The 17818-nt window shown below is 52.2% G+C and overlaps 1 protein-coding gene across 3 annotated transcripts; it reads left to right on the forward strand.

Moving 5' to 3' along the window:
• Positions 1-6084: 6084 nt before the first annotated feature.
• SPRY3 (sprouty RTK signaling antagonist 3) lies at positions 6085-16584 on the forward strand. 3 transcript variants are annotated; one of them, XM_048959708.1, is made up of 2 exons: positions 6085-6179; positions 10763-16584. In XM_048959708.1, the coding sequence occupies exon 2, from the start codon at positions 10810-10812 to the stop codon at positions 11728-11730; it is 921 nt and encodes a 306-aa protein (XP_048815665.1). In that variant the 5' UTR covers positions 6085-6179; positions 10763-10809; the 3' UTR covers positions 11731-16584. The 3 variants fall into 3 exon arrangements, with proteins under 3 accessions (XP_048815665.1, XP_048815664.1, XP_048815663.1); XM_048959707.1 differs by lacking the exon at positions 6085-6179 and adding an exon at positions 7524-7650; XM_048959706.1 differs by lacking the exon at positions 6085-6179 and adding an exon at positions 7677-7935.
• Positions 16585-17818: the final 1234 nt, after the last annotated feature.

Here is a 17818-nt window from a genome sequence, read left to right on the forward strand (position 1 = left end):
AAAAGTTAATCTAATCCCCTGCCGCCTTTTTTTTTTTCTTGGTTATTCAGAGGAAGGAAGGAAGCCCAAACTCGGATGTTTATTTGTTCTGTCCTGGCCGATGTTCCCTTGGTCGTGCTCCAGTGGCCGATAAACTGGCAGGGAAGCAGAGCGTGGAGCACGGCAGAGCCTGGGAAAGGCCGGGACCCCCGCTTCCCCTGCCCTTACGTCACGGTTTCTCTCTGATTAGCTTGGCCTGCGGGCTGCCAGCTGCCTTCACTCCCTTGTCTCCTCCATGCCGCCTGTGCTTGTCATCATGTCCCCGTACCTGAGATGTGGGTGGGAAGCATGGGAAGGCAGCACGAGGCTGGACCAGCAGGATGGTGGCGGGACGCCTGGTAGGACTAGGGTGGAGATCAAGAAGAAAGTGCTGGAACACCACAAGTGACAAGCTCTGCTTGGTTTTTGGGAACTTAATTAGGGGAGTAGTGCAAGTATCTGCAAGCATAGCATCTCCATGAAGTCCCAGCCTTTTCTTCTGAGTCCTGGTTTGATCCCCCAAGGGATCAAGGATTGAGAGCCTTGTAAGCGCCATGTGTGGAGAGGGGCTGCAGACACCTTCCCACCCCCTTTCCAACCAAGATTTTCACCTGAAACAAATCTTCCTAGCAAATCAAAACAAATGGCTGGGCTGTACTTTTCTAACAGGCTTTCACCTTGTTCTCCTTCAGTCCCAACCACGGTCCAGGCTATACCACTGGTGGGTCCTACTTAACTGCAGTGATGTCTGAGGCTATTACAGGCCTCTGAAGTTCTGGGAAGAACACCCACCCAGGAACATTGGGGTGGAAGATAAGTTTGAAAGAGTTCAGGAGGCTCTTGCAGGCTGAATGGAAGGTGCTGCAGGGAGAGGTGAGGCGGGAAATGATGGGACAGAAGGCAGCTGGGAGGTACTCTGTATCTGAAATGGAGAAATAGCTACCAGTACTCTTTGCTTTGGAACAGAAGAGGAGCCCTGAAGAAAACTGAATATTTTGGGGATCTTCTCCTTAGTAGAGGATGGTGGGAAATATGAGTGTCCCTTCCTCTCCATCTTCAACTCCCATCTACTGGGAGTTGAACCCAAACCCCTCTGTGGTCTCAAGCAGCCACCCCAAGTCCCACACTCTTGCAGATATGGGCACTGGGGTCCTAAGAGGGATACTCAGGGTTGCAGGTCACTCCCTGTCACCACCTGCTGGCTCAGAGGATAATGTATAGTTTCAACACTCCTAATTGGAGCTCTTTCCCGACACTTCCTCCTCTCAATCTTCTACCCTTAGTTCTGCAGAGTCAATAAGTTAATTCACATTAAAGCAGAAGTCTTTCCCAGTTCCCATGTGTCTGCAACAGGGGAACTGCAAGGAGGTGGAGTGAATCCTTCAGACCACCAGGGATGGGAGATAAATCCTCATGGCTCTCCCCTGCCCAAACCTTCTCCTGCTCCCTCTCCCTTTGTGCTCCTCTGTTTCTCCTACCCAATTCTCTCTTCCAGGCTGTGGTCCTCAGCAGACAGCTGCTAGTGATTTTCCTCAGTCAGCAAAAGTCAAGGCTGGGTGACACATGCAAGGGCAAGCCTGCAAGCTGTGCTCTAAGGGGAAGGGACCCTTAAAGATTCTCTGGCCCAACCCCATGTCATGGGCATCTGTCACCAGCCCCATTCAACCCAACTTCGAGCACCTCCAATGATGGGTCATCCACAACTTCTCTGGTGGACAAAGCCCCAGGGCAGTGGGGTTGGAAAATTTGGTGGAGACACGTTTTAAGGTTTTACCATTCTCTGTGTAAAAAAAATTCTTCCTTATTCCAATCTAGGTCTCCTCTGTTTCACTTTAAAGCTGTTGCTACTCATTCTATCAATACAGACTGGATCACTGTACTACTTGCAGTCTGCTCTGAGATAGTCCGTGCTGAAGATACTTAGGATCATGAGATCTTGGGGGATGGCAGCCAGTTCTGGCCATGCCCTGGACATCTTCTGCATGTCCCAAAGCATTGGAGCAGGCAGGGTCCTTCACAGGTGGCTGCAGACCAAGAATAAGCCATACCTACCGGAAAGGGAAACTGAGTCAGGAACCATGAAGTAACCTAATTTCCTGATTTCCATGAATTTGCCATGCTTCTCCATGAGGAGATGGGAGAGATGGGTCTGTGCACTCCTCTGCTCCACTGTGTGCAATGGGTGGACATGCCCAGGGGCTTTTGGGGAACCTCATAAGAACAGGACCTCACTGCTTGGCCCAAAAGCGCTTAGGCAGAAGAGGCTGAGCCTCCAGATAACCACTGTTATTTATTTTTTCTAAATTAAAAAAAAAAAAAAAAAAAAAAGGAAGGAAGTTAATAAATAATGTAAAGTGGAGAATGCATTAATGAAAGAGAGAGCGAGGGAGAGAGAGGAAAAGAGAGGAAGGGACAGGGCAGAGTGAGAGCACAGGAGGGAGGAAAGATATTCCTGCCTATATCGATTGGATATGATTACATTAGACCTATCAAATATTCATACTACATTCCACAAGAGGTCATTGTGTGTGTTTTTCCAATTTAGCTCTGCCTTGGCGCAGGAAGCAGGTTCCGGGTGGGAAAAGGGCTGCGCCAACGTCTCCAGCCCCACAGTCCTGAGGTTGTGTCCACCAAGGTGGCACTGGAATGGCCTCAACTGGGATAAGGGCACTTGGGCTGGGGTGTCTGAGGTGGGGGTTTGAGGTGGGGATGCTCCAGGAGATGCCATCAAACCCACTTGTGGTGTTCCTTAGCCCTGAAGTTGCTGCTGGGGCACTTCAGCCTCTAGGAAAGGCACTTCTCTTACCTGTGCCTCAGTATCCCTGTGAGTGATGCCTGGCTTGGCACATATTCTGACTGCAGAGCTCCAGGGATGCGTCCCTGTCCACCAGGGTAAACCAAGACATGTGCTTTCCATGAATGAGACAAGGTGGCAGAAGGCAGCCCAAGGCCACCCCATCCTCAGGCCCCATCCTTCCCCAAGCAGCAATGCTGGAGATGGCAGAGAAGGGACTGTGGTGCTCCTGTAAAATTGGGAAGCTGAATCTGTACCAAAGGCTGGATTTCAACACAACCCCTGCCTGGTGCTTCCCTCTGTGCGTGTCCTCAGGGGATGCCCACCACCTTCCCACAGCATCCCCTTGTTACCATCCCCATGTCTCTTATCCCCACTTTCTCCACCAAGGCAGATGCCCCCCACCCTGGCAGCCCTGGACCAGGGCTGCGTTTCTCTCCTTACATTAATAAAAAATTTTACAGCACGGTGGCAGGAAATGCATTTTCAGTTCATCTGCTGCGGCTATTAGATTACCAGGAAATGGCTGGCTGGCTGGCGGCCAGTGGCTCCAAAGGGCCGGCGTGCACCCAGCGTGAGGCAGAAGGCAAGCACACCGTCCCTGTCCCGATGACACTGTCCCTGCTGCTCTCATGGCATGCCAGCTTGTCCCTCCTCCAACACTGCCCCTGTGTCCTATCCCTGTGCCTTTGCACTGGATGTGGTGCAAAGGATGCAGAGATGGATCTATTCCCCTTTTTGGAAGAACTGGGAATGCTTGGAGCATCCTTTAACAAACCTTTGCTCTTGTCTTAAGGGCAGCAGAGCCCAGAGCATCTTGACTATGCTGGGAACAGAGAAAGAGGGGATATTTGGGACTGGGATGTACATTAAGAAGGAAAGAGCTTGGTTATTCCAAACTGGGTTGTTTTGGATCACCTGGATGGGCTGGAGGCAAGAGGAGCATCAGGAGGAGTTAAATTCGTGTTTTTGTTAAAAAGCAGGGTCAGTGCAGGCTATAAATGGCTATAAATGGCTATAAATACCTGTGGGGTGACGGTGCTAATGAAGGAAGGGAATTGCCAGCAGCCCACGGAGAAATGAGGACCAGCAGTGGTGGTTGGACACGGTTTTTAGGCTAGGCTCCTCCTAGACGTGACCTGGGCTCTCTGTGACTGAACAAAGCAAGGTCCTGCTGCTTTGCAATTGGTTTGGTGGCCCTGGTGCTTTTGGGACGATGCAGCAAGAACCTTGGATGGGCTCTCAGTGGGTGAGAGATGAGAGAGGACACCAAGGAGGAGGGGAATGAAGGATGGAGACGGGGCAAAGCAATGGGAGTGGAGCATGCAAGGGAACGAAGTGTGGGGAGAAAGCAAGGTCTGAGCCTTGCTGAGGTTTATTAAAGTTTAACCGAACAGAAACCCTGGTTTGCGTGGAGGGGACCAGCTATTTTTAGCTGTGGGTAGGATGTCAGCTCTGAAAATAGCCCGCCACCAGATCCTAATGAAATCCCTCTCCCTTTGGCTCTCGCCCGGAGTGAGTTTGGAGGGGGAGGATCGCTGTCACACCCGCAGCTGAGGAGCTCCTGACATTCACAATGACTCGTCTTTTTTTTTTTTTCCTGTTTTTTTTCCTTCCCCCCCCCCCTATTCTTCACCAGCTCTGCCTTACGCGGAGCAGAGGAGTCACCAGCCAAAAAAGTGAATGCGGGGGTGGTGCTGCTTAGCTACGGCCAAATCCCAGGCAACATGTGACCAGATTGGCAATTTAATACCAAGCCTTTCTCCCCTGTACACACGCGTTCAAGTTAAAGTGACATTGAAATGGGAGCTCCAAGGGATGAAGGCAAAGAAATAGGGTGGAGCTGCCCTCCTGCTTCGTTCCTAGGGATGAGCTGTGTCCATTGGGTTGGGAAATTCGGTACCCAGGTGAGGGAATCTGAGGTGTGGAACCCCATGAACCACTTGTTGCTCACCAGATGCACCAGGGCATAGGGAGAAGTGTCTACATTCAACAAAATAAAAGCATGAGAAAGGGTTTGCTTTTTTCCCTCCTGCCTGCTGAGCAAAGGAACTGCACGATGCAGAAGGGAAATGATGATTCTGCCCTCCCTGTGCAGCCGTCTGTTCATTCTGTGCACAGTGGGGTGGATGTACCTGGTTCTTCCTCACCGAGGCTTGTTTTGGGATCCCCACATCTCTCACCCTGGGAGAATCACAGCCTTTTAATTCCTCCCCAGCACTTGCTGCTGCTTCTAAAGAGCTGCTGGCGCTGTCTGCCTTCAAGTGGCTTTCACATAATACAGTCTGTCAGGCTAGATGAACATCACCGTCCCTTCTGGCCCTAAAATCTGTGAATCTAGAAATTAGAGGGCACCAGCACCTCTTTGTTTCTGTCTGATTTAATCAGGGGAATCATACGTTCTCTTCACCCCCCTTACTCCTTCTCCCCCTGCATCGTCTTTAACCAAAGATGAATCTTCCCTCTGCTGGTGCCCAGGTCTGGCTAAGAGCACCAGAAGAGATCAGACACCTTCAGCCTTGCCTTGGGATTTTCTCCCTGGGCTGATCACTGCAATGAGCTGTTCTGCACAGGAGGACTGGGGTGCTTGGAGGCTCTCCTGTCCGCTTTAAATCCCAGCTGAACACCTCAGGCTCCAGATTTAGCCCTTTTGGCTTTGTTAAAATCGGTATGATTTTGTGCATAGATTTAAAACCTTTCTGAGCTGTTACTGAGCATGGGAAGATGGATAACTCCATACTGTCAGCTGTTCCAGGAGGAGATGCTCCAAAATAAGACCAGAGAACAGGGCCTGGGGTGCCACTTAGGATGGGACCCCAGAGGTGCTGGAGGGGTTAAGATGTGACAGATTCCAGCCGGGAGCAGTGAACCAAAGGGCGTAGGGGGAGATGGGATTAGCAGGCAAAGGTAGCAAGGGACACAGGTCACAGCAGGATGCTAAATCCTCTGCTCTCATGAGGAAAGGCTATCGTAGAGCAGGGCAGTCATAGCAGCATCCTCTGTGCTATGACTGTGCACAGTCAAGGGACCACATTCCTATCCCAATTGTGACCCCCCCCCACCAGAACCTGATGGAGGATCTGCCCCCAGACACTTCGGGAGCACCCCTCAACTTTTCTCCTCTGTAAATCCATCCCAGTTCCCAGCCCTATCTCTTCGGAGATGCTGTGGTCAATAACTCCCCAGGAGGCTGCTATTCTCCCTTTGCTTCCCACCCTCCCACTTGTCTCGGCATCTCGGCATTCATGCCTTTCGGCCCTCCCTCGGCAGCAGGCGGGCGAGGAATAAAGGGGCGCTGAGCACGACGCGGGCTGCAGGGATGCTGCGAGACGGTGGAGGGAAAGCCCGAATTGCTGCACGCCTTGAGGTGGGAGCGAGAGATCGGGCTGGGAGAAGGGGAGGACGCGCACACGTGCTTTTTTGGGGGCGGGCGCTGGGGTTTGGGCACCTCGGTCCCTTCTGCCCCTTTAAAACCTGAGTTGGAAGATGAAGAGGAGGGGCTGGTTGGAGGGGGATGTGGCATTTTGGCTGTGGGATGATGCTGCTGGGAGTCTGTTCCCCACTCCTGCTGCAGCACCTCTGGAAGCATCCCGTGTGGACCCTGACCCCCACGGGAGGGATGCTTAGCATTGAAATGACTACAGACAAGTGTGGACAGGCGCATCTGTGTACCACCAGAGAGCAGGGTGCCTCGTGACTGTGCTGGGCTTCTGCTGGCATGCACTGAGAGAGAGCCACTGAGCTCAGTAAGGTCATCCTGGATGAAGCCCATCTGTCGGGCAACGAGTGGCAGGGCTGTTTGTCACCCTTATCTTTCTTCTCCAGCCACACATCCAGTCATGCTGGGCCAGCTCTGAGCGGTGACCTGCCCTGGGTGCAGGCTCCCATGCTGCTTGAGCTTGCAAAGGGTGCTGGTTCCTGATGTCTTCACCCTAATTCCTTGAAGATGGGTCATCAGCCCCCTTGAGCTGCTAATCCTGCTTCACTCCACCAGAAAGCACTGCTTGAAAGGATTTGTGAAGGGCTGAGGGTAAATAGAGAGGCTAGGAGCTCAAGCTGGCTCCATAGCTGTGTGCAGTGCCATCAAGGAGAAGCCTTGTGTCCTCAGGGCTGCTAACTCAGGTCCTGCTAATTTCTGGATGAGCCCCAGGGGTGTCACAAGGGTCCTCAGTGTGCCCAAGCCCCACAGAAGGCAGCATGAGAAGGGAGCACAGGGTATATGAGTGACAGAAGGTCCATGTCCTGCTTGGACCCAGAGTCTGAGGGATTTTGTTCTGGGAGAACAGCGGCTGTGGGGCTGATTTTGGAGAGTATGGCAAAGCCCCTTTCCATCCTATCTGAGCTTTGAACACTAATTTGGAATTAGTGTGAACTTTCTGGATGGCATCCAGGCTCCCGCCGATGCCTCCCATATACCCAGAAGAGGTGACTGGGATTGGGGAGCAGGTGACAGTGCCCGAAGCACAGTGATTTATGCATCAAGGTGACAGCACAGGTCGATGCCATCCCCTGCTTTGTGCTGCCAAACCCGAGGCGCTTCCGACACACCATGCCCGTGGTGATGACAAAATAAACCAAATCCACGAGTGCCGATGGGATGGGGCTATATGGGGCTGTCCCTGTGTCCCCCGGGGCCGAGGAACGGGGACGGCGGGGCTGTCCCGGTGGGCGCGGAGGGGGGAAGCAGAGCCGGAGAAGAGACGGAAATGTTTAAATAGCGCCTGCTGCATCCCGCAGCGCTCGGCTCTGTTGCAGTCATTATCTAGGGAGCGGATGCACAGGGCTCTATGGGGACCGCTAATGGGCCGATTCAATTTCAGCTGGATGACGCCACTTAGGTAAGCATTAAGAGCTCCAGCTCCGGGAAAGCGAGCGGCAGAGAGAGAGAGGGAGAGGGAGAGATGCTAACGGGCAGCACTAAATCCCTCCCTTCCTCCCTCCCATCCTCCACGCTGCCCCCATTCACAAGGACCTGCCTGCATTCACAAACCCGAGTCGGGCAGCCCTGCAGGGCTCTGCCTCGCTGCCCCCGGCTGCGGGGCCGGGGGGGGCGGCCGGTGCCCCATGCCCGTGCCGCCCGGCGGCCCCTAGGGCTGGGCACGGCGAATGGAGCGGCCGGCGGGGTGAGTGGGGTACGGGACACGGGTGGGTGCGTGGGGTTTTGGTCACGCATGGAGCGTGGGATACGCGTGGCTGCCGGTGGAGGTGCTGGGTCGTGGGGAGCATTCACGGGGATCCACGCGTGAAGTGCTGGACAAGAGTGGGGTATGTGGGGGGGCTGCAGGTAGGGATCTGGCCATGCATGTGCCAATGCGTGGGGAAAGAGGGGGTCCTGCATGGAGGAAGCCCCCTCTGTTCCCACCGGAGTGCTCTGCAGAGCTCGTCCCCAGCTCGCAGCCACCTCCAGTGCCTGTAAATCATTTGCTTTTACTATCCTTCCTCTGGCCCATTATCACACGAACTTTATATGTTTGGGGCTGCTGCCGGTCATAAAGCTCACCCGGTTTCCGGAGCTGGCATGCCCGCTTGGCAGGCAGGGTGTGAGGAGGAGGATGCTGGGGACACGCTGTCCTGCTCCCCCCAACAGGCAGGTAGGCAGGGAGGGGGTGGCAGTGCTGTGGTAAGAGGGCAGGGACCTGCTGCAACCCCCCCACGCCTCCAGCAAGGAACGAGTGGAGCAAGTGGGGTTCTGTGGGGCAACAGCAGGATCCTCCCCCTGGGTTTTCAGTCCCCCTTGCCCCCATGCCACTGGACCAGGGGATCCCTAGCTCCTCCATCTCCCTGTGGACACCCCAGCTTGTGTTCACTCAGGTCCCAGAAAGAGACATTTTGTCTAACTCCTACATCTGGGGATTGTAGGTCCAGGAGCACCTGGACCCAGGTTTGGTGCCATGGGTTCTCCAAGGTGTCTCAGGTGCTGCATCCAAGTCCAGGATCCAGATTTTAAGTGTTCAGGTTGCAGTGCCTTGTATTCCTATTGCCAGCTCCTCTCTGCCTCCTTTCCCCCCCATGTTGCAGCATCCTCCACACTGCTCCTCCTGCCTAAGCATGTCTTTACTTATTGCATGTGGGATTGGGTGGGAGTAGCTGCCCTTTGGCTGCTCTCAGTCTCCCAGTTCTACCATCTCCATCCCCACAGACTCTGCTCTTCCAGATCTCTCCCTCTGGGTCACATCTCAATCTCAGCCCCCCATGTGAACCTGCCCAGAGCCCCCTGTCTTCCTGGTTCGAGACCTAATGCCCAAGCACACCAAACCCAGCACCCAAATGAAGGGGATGGACACCGAGATGTGAGGAGCTCCAGCTGCACTGGATGTCAGTCAGCCTAACGCTCCTTGAGATGGGATCCCGGTCCTGAGAGATGCAGGAACCCACTGAAGCTGCTATGCTCCCTGTTGCATGGTTCCATCTGCAGACTGAGACTCATCCCATCTTTTCAGGGGTGCAGGGGACTGCAGCTCCTCAGACTGTGCTTCAGTGAGAGCTTGGCTTGCATGGCCCATTCCTGTCCTGGAAACATGCTCTCACAGACTATGCTTGGTTATCCATGTATTCACCTTGTATTCCCACTAAAGAAATCCATTCCCAGTAGGCTGTGGGTATCCAACAGTGAGCTATCCACCACTCACACTGCTCTGCATGGGGCAAGCATCTCACTCAGGATGGCTTGAAAGTGGGCTCCTTGCAAAGGGAAAAAAAACAAAAAAGCCCACAAATTTAAGCAGATGTTTGCATTTTCTTTCCGGAAAGGGGGATGGGAGAGGGCACTTCTTGCTTTAACTGTCAAAGTAAGTTGCCTTTGCTTTTCCTGCACTTCAAGGTCAGCCTTAGCTAATGAAAATCAATCTTCCCTCTGCTTCTCTCTGCTGCATGAGCAGATTTACCTGTGGCCCCTCACCTACTTGCTGGCCTTTGCTGGCCACAGGAGCTCCTATAGAACAGCCTTCCTGTGGGCACTGTGACAAAGCCGGTGTCACCCGCGGATCAGATGTTTGATCTGCCAGGGAACGGCTTTGTTCCAGGGAAGTTGGCTGTGCACACAAAGCATATATCCAACTGAAATCTGGACTGGAAGTTCTTGGGGGTACTGGCATGCAATGAAGCACATCCGCATGGCTGCTCCATTTTTGCATGGCAGCTTTGGTGTAGGAACAAGGCAAGACGCTTATATCAGCTTCGGGGTTAAACAGAAGTCTGCCCTTTTGCGATGGGGATGTGAATGGGAAATCTGGGCATGACACTACAAAATGTGAGGTCTTGGTGATTCCCACACCCCGGCCAAGCACGTGTTGTATTAGTGGTGATTTGTTGCTGTTACCTGCAATTAAATGTTTTTGGTTCCTCTCCCTCCTTGTGTCCCTGGCTCATGATAGTTTTCCTATGCCCTGGTTCAGCCCTCCTGAGCTGGAGATGCTGTTCCCAGCTCTATCATTGGACAGGTCTCAGCACTGAGCTTCCCCTCCTCAAGGGAGGACAGGCAGTGCCCATTGGTGCTGGCAAGAGTTGGGGAACCTTCTGTGGAAGGACACAGAGCATGGGAAGATGCTGCATCCACCTGAGCCAAGGGACAAGTCTCACTGTCCCAGTGTTTAGAAATGTCCCGCCAACATCCTCCTGGGCTCAGCAGTGCCTTGAGTTGTTTGTTAGGAATAAGATGTTAGGAAGAAATTTTTTACTCAGAGCAGTGAAACCCTGGCACTGCTGCCCAGAGAGCTGTGGCTGCCCCATCCCTGGAGGTGCTCAAGGCCGGGTGGGATGGGGCCCAGGGCAGTCTGAGCTGGTGGGGGCAGCCAGCTGATGTCAGGGGTTGGAATCAGATGGGCTTTGATGCCTCTCCCGACCCAACCATTCTGTGATTATGAAATTCATCAGGAGTTCAGTAGGCTGCAGGGATGGACCGTTACGAAGCATAACACAAATGTTCCTCTCTCTTCCCACCTCATCCTTTAGGACTTTTAGATGTGCCCTGATGCCACAAGTTCCCCCAGCTCCTGGCGATGCAGCTCTCTTCCAGCGTGGCTGAACTCAGCTGTGACGAGACGATGGAACCCCCGGCTGAGGACTTCCAGCAGGTCCTGTCCATCGACCAAATCCGCTCCATCCGTGCCAGCAACAACTACGTGGAGAGGCCAGCCACCTGCTTCCAGCAAGCCCACTCCAACCCGTCCCTCTCGCAACCACCGCACAAGCAGGAGTGGACTCAGGACCGCCTGGCATCCTCCACGCTGCAGGACCTGCACCGCAGCCACAGCCAGCAGCCCCACATGCCGCCTTTGCAGCAAGCCATGAGCCACTCCAGCACAGCCAGCTCCGTGTCCCAGAGCACCACAGCCTCCGAGCAGCGCCTGCTCAGCGCCCTGACGCCGTCCCACTCGGGCCACTCGCTCATCCGGATGCAGCCCAGGGCCGGCGAGCTGAAAGCGGAGGAATCTCCCTTGAAAGGGGCGGCGGAGAAGGGCAGCCTGCACGGCGGGCACCTCTTCGTCTGCGAGGAGTGCGGGCGCTGCAAGTGTGCTCGCTGCACGGCTGCCCGTGGCCTGCCCTCCTGCTGGCTGTGCAATCAGCGCTGCCTCTGCTCCCCAGAGAGCCTCCTCGACTACGGGACTTGTCTCTGCTGCGTCAAGGGCCTCTTCTACCACTGCTCCAGCGATGACGAGGACACCTGCGCTGATGACCCGTGCTCCTGCGGGCCGGGCTCCTGCTGCGCCCGCTGGGCTGCCATGAGCTTCCTCTCCCTCCTCATGCCCTGCCTCTGCTGCTACTTTCCCACCTTGGGGTGCCTCAAACTTTGCCAGCGGGGTTACGATGGCCTGAAACGCCCTGGCTGCCGCTGTCAGACCCACACCAACACGGTGTGCAGAAAGATCTCCTCCTCCAGCGGCACGCCTTTCCCCAAGGCGCTGGATAAGCCGGTATGACCCTCCTGGGGAGGACAAGCAGACAATTCCTCCCGATCCTCTCCCCTCTGTTCCCATTCTCCTCTGGCTGCCCCTGCTCTGCAGTGCTCCCTTGCCCCCTGCCTTCCTCCAAGGAATGAGACTCAGGGTCCCTGGGCCATGGCTCTTCCCATGGTAGGAGGAGCTGGGGTCATGCATCCCAAGCTAGAGTCCTCCAGGAGCCTGGACCTGTTCTCTTCTTCCAGCACTTTTCAGGGGTGGTCTCCATTTTCTCCCACTGCCTATATCCCTCATCCTCCAGGTGCTGCAGGGTCCCACCAAGCAGCAGCAGCCTCCCTGCCTGCTTGGAAGCCATCAAGAGATGCCAGTCAGAAGGCATCTCATTTCTCCTGCCTCCAAGAGGAAGGGAAATTGTGGGAAGATTTCAAACCTTTCAGCTGCTGCCCAGCTGCAGTGAGGGGAAGGTTCCCCTGGGATGTGATGGAGAGCAGGATGCTGGTTTGGAACAATTATTAGTTTCTTCATGCCTGGAGGTGAAGGGTCTTCCTCCAAAGTGCAAACCATGATGGGATGGGAGAGAAGATGATATTATCACCCATCTCCATCCCACCACTGAGCAGATGCAGCTCCCTTTCTATACTTCCAGGCTTGTCCTCGAGGTTAGGGTGAAATAGCCATGGGGACAGAGCTTTGTCCCAACACCCTGTTCCCTAGATCTGCCTTCTGCCTGTCTGGTACCTTCCACCAGCACTGAAATCACTTTAAAAAAGTCCCCAAACCCAACTATCGACAGCCAGCTCTTCTCTCCCCGCTGCTTAGCACTGATCCGAGGTGGGGGTCCTGTTTTGGCTTGGGGAAAACAGAGTTGAAGGGAGTTTCCGCAGATGGGACCCCAACCTTCCTTCCCTGCAGAAATTGCCTTTGAGCCCTCATCTTGCTTTCCTTGGCCATCAGTATGCCACAGCACTGTCACTGCTGAGAGTATTCTGTAACAGTGGGATGGGGCTGAATGGAGCCGTTGGGCTGAGCCATCTGCAGACCATGATATGGGGGCAGTGCTTCATGGTTTATGTGCTGTGACGCTAAAAAGCCAAACCCATTGCTGCAGCTGTGGGTAGATTCATCCAGACCTGGGCTCAGTCCCATCTCTGCTTGCCACTGGTGGGTCAGGGGAGCTTGGGGCTGGGATTATGTCCCAAGGCTGTCACTCCTCTGAGACAAGTGTGTGCAGAGGGAAGTAAATGGTTCCCCTGGATAAATATATGCAAAGTCTCCCTTGGCTTCCTCCAAGACTCTGCTGTCCAGGGCTTGCCCATTGCATTCACTCAGCCACTTCTTTCCGTAGAGTCCTGTGGATCTATTTTTGTATATATAAATATAACGTTAGGATGGCTAGGACTATTACTAATAATATCCATGATACTGCTGTGAATGGTGCCAGATGCAAGGTTTGGCTTCCTGGTACACTTCCACATTCTGGAAGATGATTTCCTGATCTGTTTATCGCTAATCCTAGACCTTGAGTTCCTAGGTAGTCGGGTGAGGGGGAGAGGGAGGTATAGAGGTTGCAGAGAGGGAGTAGGATTTAGTGCTGACTGTGGGATGAGCCAGGAGGTAGCATTTCTTGATGGGATTCATCTTCCCATACATTTGCTATCTAAAAATCACAGCTGATCCAAGCTCCCTCTGTTGCAGGGGAAAAAAAAAAGCAAAAAAAAAGCAGTTCCAGGGAGTGATTCATCCTCCTCAGAAACATTAATTAAAATGTGTGCTGCTGGTGCTTGACTCCTTTGATTCTAAGGGAGCTACATGTTGATGGTGTGAAGGGGAGGTGAATCCCATCCCTGGTGGAGAGTTTGTGCCTGTGGTGTGGTATGGGCATGACCAAAATCCTGATCCTGGTTTCTCTCAGAGCCCAACGGGCATTGATGGAAGATGCTTCTAAAGATGCAGAGCCCACCTCTGTGAGCAGTAGAGAATTCAGGATGATGCTGTGGCTTACAGCAAGGATCTTGTTCTGATAAGGAGGGAGAAGATGATGCCTGTGCAGTTTTGCCATTTGGTTTTTAAGGCAATGACCTTCTCAGACAGTAGCCTTTACACATCTGTACCGACACAAGATCAGTCCATCTCTGTGGCAATTATAAAATACATCACAAATGTACTTATCCATATGCCAGCAGTTGCTTGGCATATGGGTATTTCCAAGTGATGTTTGGAGGAGAGACTTCCACCAAGAGGCATCCTTCCTTTTCTTTTCACTTACCTATTGGTGCTGATTAAATTTATTCCTCCTAAAAAGTGCAAAACTTTTTTTTAGGGGAAAAAGTCCCTTTTTTTTTTCATTGAGGATTTGAGGAACTGGCTCACTTCAACAACAACGGGAAATAGTTCATTGAAACTTTCAGAAGAAAACTAATGAACAGAATTTTCCAACTTGCTCTACTTTGATTTTTTTTTTCCTCCTCCTTTTTAAGTGGAGCCGTCTTATAAATTTAGTTACCACCTCTGTATCTCTGCAAATCATTGCTTCCTCTCCTGATGGTGGAATGACTCAACATGTGAAGCTTCATAATTTTCACGGCCTCTCAAGTCATGCAAGCATGGGGTGATCTCCTCCAGGTGCTGGAGCCACAGGATGAGGAGATGGCTGTCCAGATACCATCTCCTCGGAGCCAGTTTGCCTTGGCATAGTGCAGTGAGGTGGAACCCAGAACTACTATTGCAGCATATTTACCTTCAGCAATTGGTAGGAGTCCAGGATGCCGTCTACCTAATGGGCTTTTTCTGGGTCAGCACGGAAGTTCCATTTCCAATAGGGAATCATGCCATACCAGAGTGCAGGGCTGAGGAGTCTGGCCAGGTCTCTTGAATGTCTCAGCTCCCATAAAAGCCAAACTCATGAAATATATTTTATGGAATATGGGGCATGTAGAAGGGAATTGGAGAGGGCCCAGTTGTGCACAGAGGGCTGTCAGACCATGCAGAGCCTCAGATGGACTGTGTTGAAGGTAAATCACAGCCATGTTGAGGTCTTACAGTTGCATGGACTGGAGATGTTCAGAGCTGACGTTTGCCAAAAGCTCTCCGAAGGTGCCAGTTTCAGTTCGCTGAGCCCATCTGGTGTCAGGAAGGCTGTGGGTAACTTCTGATCATGTTTGTTTTTCCTGAGCTTTTCCTAATGTCCTCAGACCAGTTCTATCCTGCTCCCTTCCCATTTCTGGCTGCTGGATGGTTCGGTTTCCCTTCAGAGAGGGCTCCAGTTCTGGTTGGAGTTGTGAGCCCCTTTCCTGCCCCACCCTGTAATGAGTCAGATAACATCTGCTCCAGATGTTTGTGTGCAGCAGCTTGCCCTGACAGTTTGGGTGTCTCTCTGTCCCGACGTGTCTTTCTTGGTTTTCTGTTTGGAGAGTCGCATGACAAGTCCTCTGTTTTCCACGCACTCCTGGGACCTGACAAGGATGGAACTGCTTCACAAGAGAGCGTTTCTCCACATTGTGCCTCTGTGCTGGTCATGGGCTCCTTTCCCAGGAAACATGCAGGGTTTCGGGGCAAATTTAAGGAGAGATGCTCAGGTGCCAAGGAGCAGGAGGCAGGGCAGGAGCTGCTGAGCAGGACCTGAGCTCCCCCTGCTCTGCTCTTCCCATCTTCTCCAAAGACTCCTGATGGTGCTTGCTTTGTGCTATGGCTTCTCTCAGCCCTGTTCCACTCCTTTAATACAGTGTGATCACACTGCTTGAGGAGTCACTGTGGACCAACCTGAAGCACACATCCCATCCCATTTCCCCCAGTCTTCTCAGTGCAAGTAGGTGATGCTTGGGGTGTAGCTCAGGTTGGCACCCATCCCTGGGAAAGCTCTTTGTCTCCCACGAAAGCAGTTGCCAGCCAAGGACATAAAAAACAGTTGGCAGGGTTGGATTTTGAGGGGGAAGGTCTTTGAGATTTCATTCTCAGATTCCCATAAAATCCTGTTGAGTCAACTCTCCCCTATCCTCACATATGATCCAACAGAATGGTGGGGAAGTATTGTTGGCCAAAAGATGCCAAAGCACAAAATTACAGTTTATTGACAGCTGCTGTAGTGCAATAAAGAGGGATGAACTGGGTTTACAGGAGTGGGATGCACCAGGAAAGAGCATGCCATTCCCCAAGCTTGCTGTTTCCAGCACCTGCTCTGTTCATTTGCTCTCTCTCATTCTGGTCCACGGGTATTTTGAGAACACTGACAGGTCTTTGGCTATGGGAAGGTCTATCTTTCTGTGATCAGTATACAAGAAACACAGAGAAGAGATCTTCCCCTGAAACTCCATTCTTGTTCTTCGGTGGAAACGAAGTGAGGTTGTCTCCTAGGAGCCCATGGAGCCCACTCCTCTAGGATACGTACAGCAGCGCTGGTTCAGATCTGAAGCAAAGCTGTGACCTCCTATGGGCTCACATGCTTCAGGGTATTTCTTGGTGAGCACCAGGACCTCTTGCAAACACACAAAGGGCTTCAAAAGGAGTGGAATCAAATCCTCCCCGATGAGTTGCTGGTGCGGCTGGTCCCCTCCTTCCCTGCTAAAGTCCCTGTCCACTTTCTCTTCCTCATCTTCCCACCTCCTGGCAGTTCCCTCAGGCCTTCGTGATGCTCAGTGGACAGGCAGCCGCCTGCCTCCCCAGTGTCCTCAGCACAAAACTCTCCCAAGAAGACAGGTCCCCTTGGCTTCAAAGGAGAGCATCATACCAAGAACCGAAGCCTCTAATTCTCCATTTAACTGGTACAAAGGCATTCTGTACAGTGTATAAAGAGATCCCTCCCTGGCTGCCTTTATTTGGGTTCCTTTCTATAAGGTATAATACATGTTTATAACCTGATGGCTGTTTTTTTTTTTTTTTGACAATACTCTTGTAAATTTAAAAGGAAACAAAAAAAAAAAACAAACAAAAAAGAAAACAAAAAAAAAAACCCTCTAAAAAAACAACAAAGTATTTATTTCAAAAGTTTATTTTAAAGATAAGAAAAAAATAACCTATTTATTTTAATGCACCTCCTTCTGTTTGGTTTTCTTCTCTTGCAAAGCTAATAACTGATAACTGAACCACTGCTGAGATGAAAGAAGTAATTCTATGGGTGGCTTCACAAGCCCACTTAGAGCAACTATTCAATAAAAATATATATTAATTTTGAAAGTGTCTGCTTGTCTTCATGACAGCCAGGGCATGACTCAGGCTCCTGCTTTGGCAAGGCTCTGAACAGGTGCTGGCTCTGCATATGCACTGCTGGCATGGGGTGGGTGTTGGTGGGGATCCTTTTTGGCTCTGTGACACCTCCCCTCTTCTGGTGCTCAATGAAAACCTCAAAAATCTCAGTGTTTGACTCCCTGCTGTGGCTGTTCCAGGTCCTTGAAGCATGGTGGGTTCCTGGGCAGCAAAAGAAGGGCCTGAGGTAAGACATCCCTGAGATCTGTTGGGGTTTGGTCCCCAAAACACATTTCTGAAGCCTTTTCTGGAGTGCATTCTCTAATGCCTCTCAGCATAGAGCCTTTTCTCGTGCTGTTTCATTGGCCTTGGAGCCTGTCTCTGGTACCAGAACATGCTTTCCAACACATGTGCCAAGGCCTCACCACAGCACTCAGGATCTGCTTCAGGGTTTTGGAGGACAGATGTGAGTCCAGTCCCTGCTGTGACTCATTCTTCCCCTGCTTCTAAAACAAAAGATGACTTTGGGCCATTTGCCATTGCCAGAGTCCCTTTTAGGCACAGCCAACCAGTTTGGTTCCTAGACGCACAGCTTGTTTTAACTATGTTAGAGCCTTTTTAGTTTGTGTAATACCACCTTTCCATGCCCACTCTGTCCCTCTCAGTCCATGCCACCAACCTTGTGGGTATCTACAGATCTTTATGAACAAAGGCAAGGCAAGGAAAGGCAAGGCAAGGCAAAGAAATGCAGATTCACAGAGAGCCACAGGTAAGTGGCCCATGGGCAACCTGAAAGAGATGGTCACCACTCACTTGGACACTTTCGTTCTCTTGTACAGAGAAATTCATAATAGCCCCAGGAATCACAAACAGTCCTGGTGGTTGGGCTTTCTTCTTAGAACAGGTTGACTCTTTGAACTGAATGATCTTT

The sequence above is a fragment of the Lagopus muta genome, chromosome 13 (assembly GCF_023343835.1).
Source record: "Lagopus muta isolate bLagMut1 chromosome 13, bLagMut1 primary, whole genome shotgun sequence".
In the NCBI taxonomy this organism is placed as follows: domain Eukaryota; kingdom Metazoa; phylum Chordata; class Aves; order Galliformes; family Phasianidae; genus Lagopus; species Lagopus muta.

Excerpts from the sequence above, each read along its gene's own strand:
- SPRY3 (XM_048959708.1), top strand. The coding sequence starts at position 10,810 with ATGCAGCTCTCTTCCAGCGTGGCTGAACTCAGCTGTGACGAGACGATG.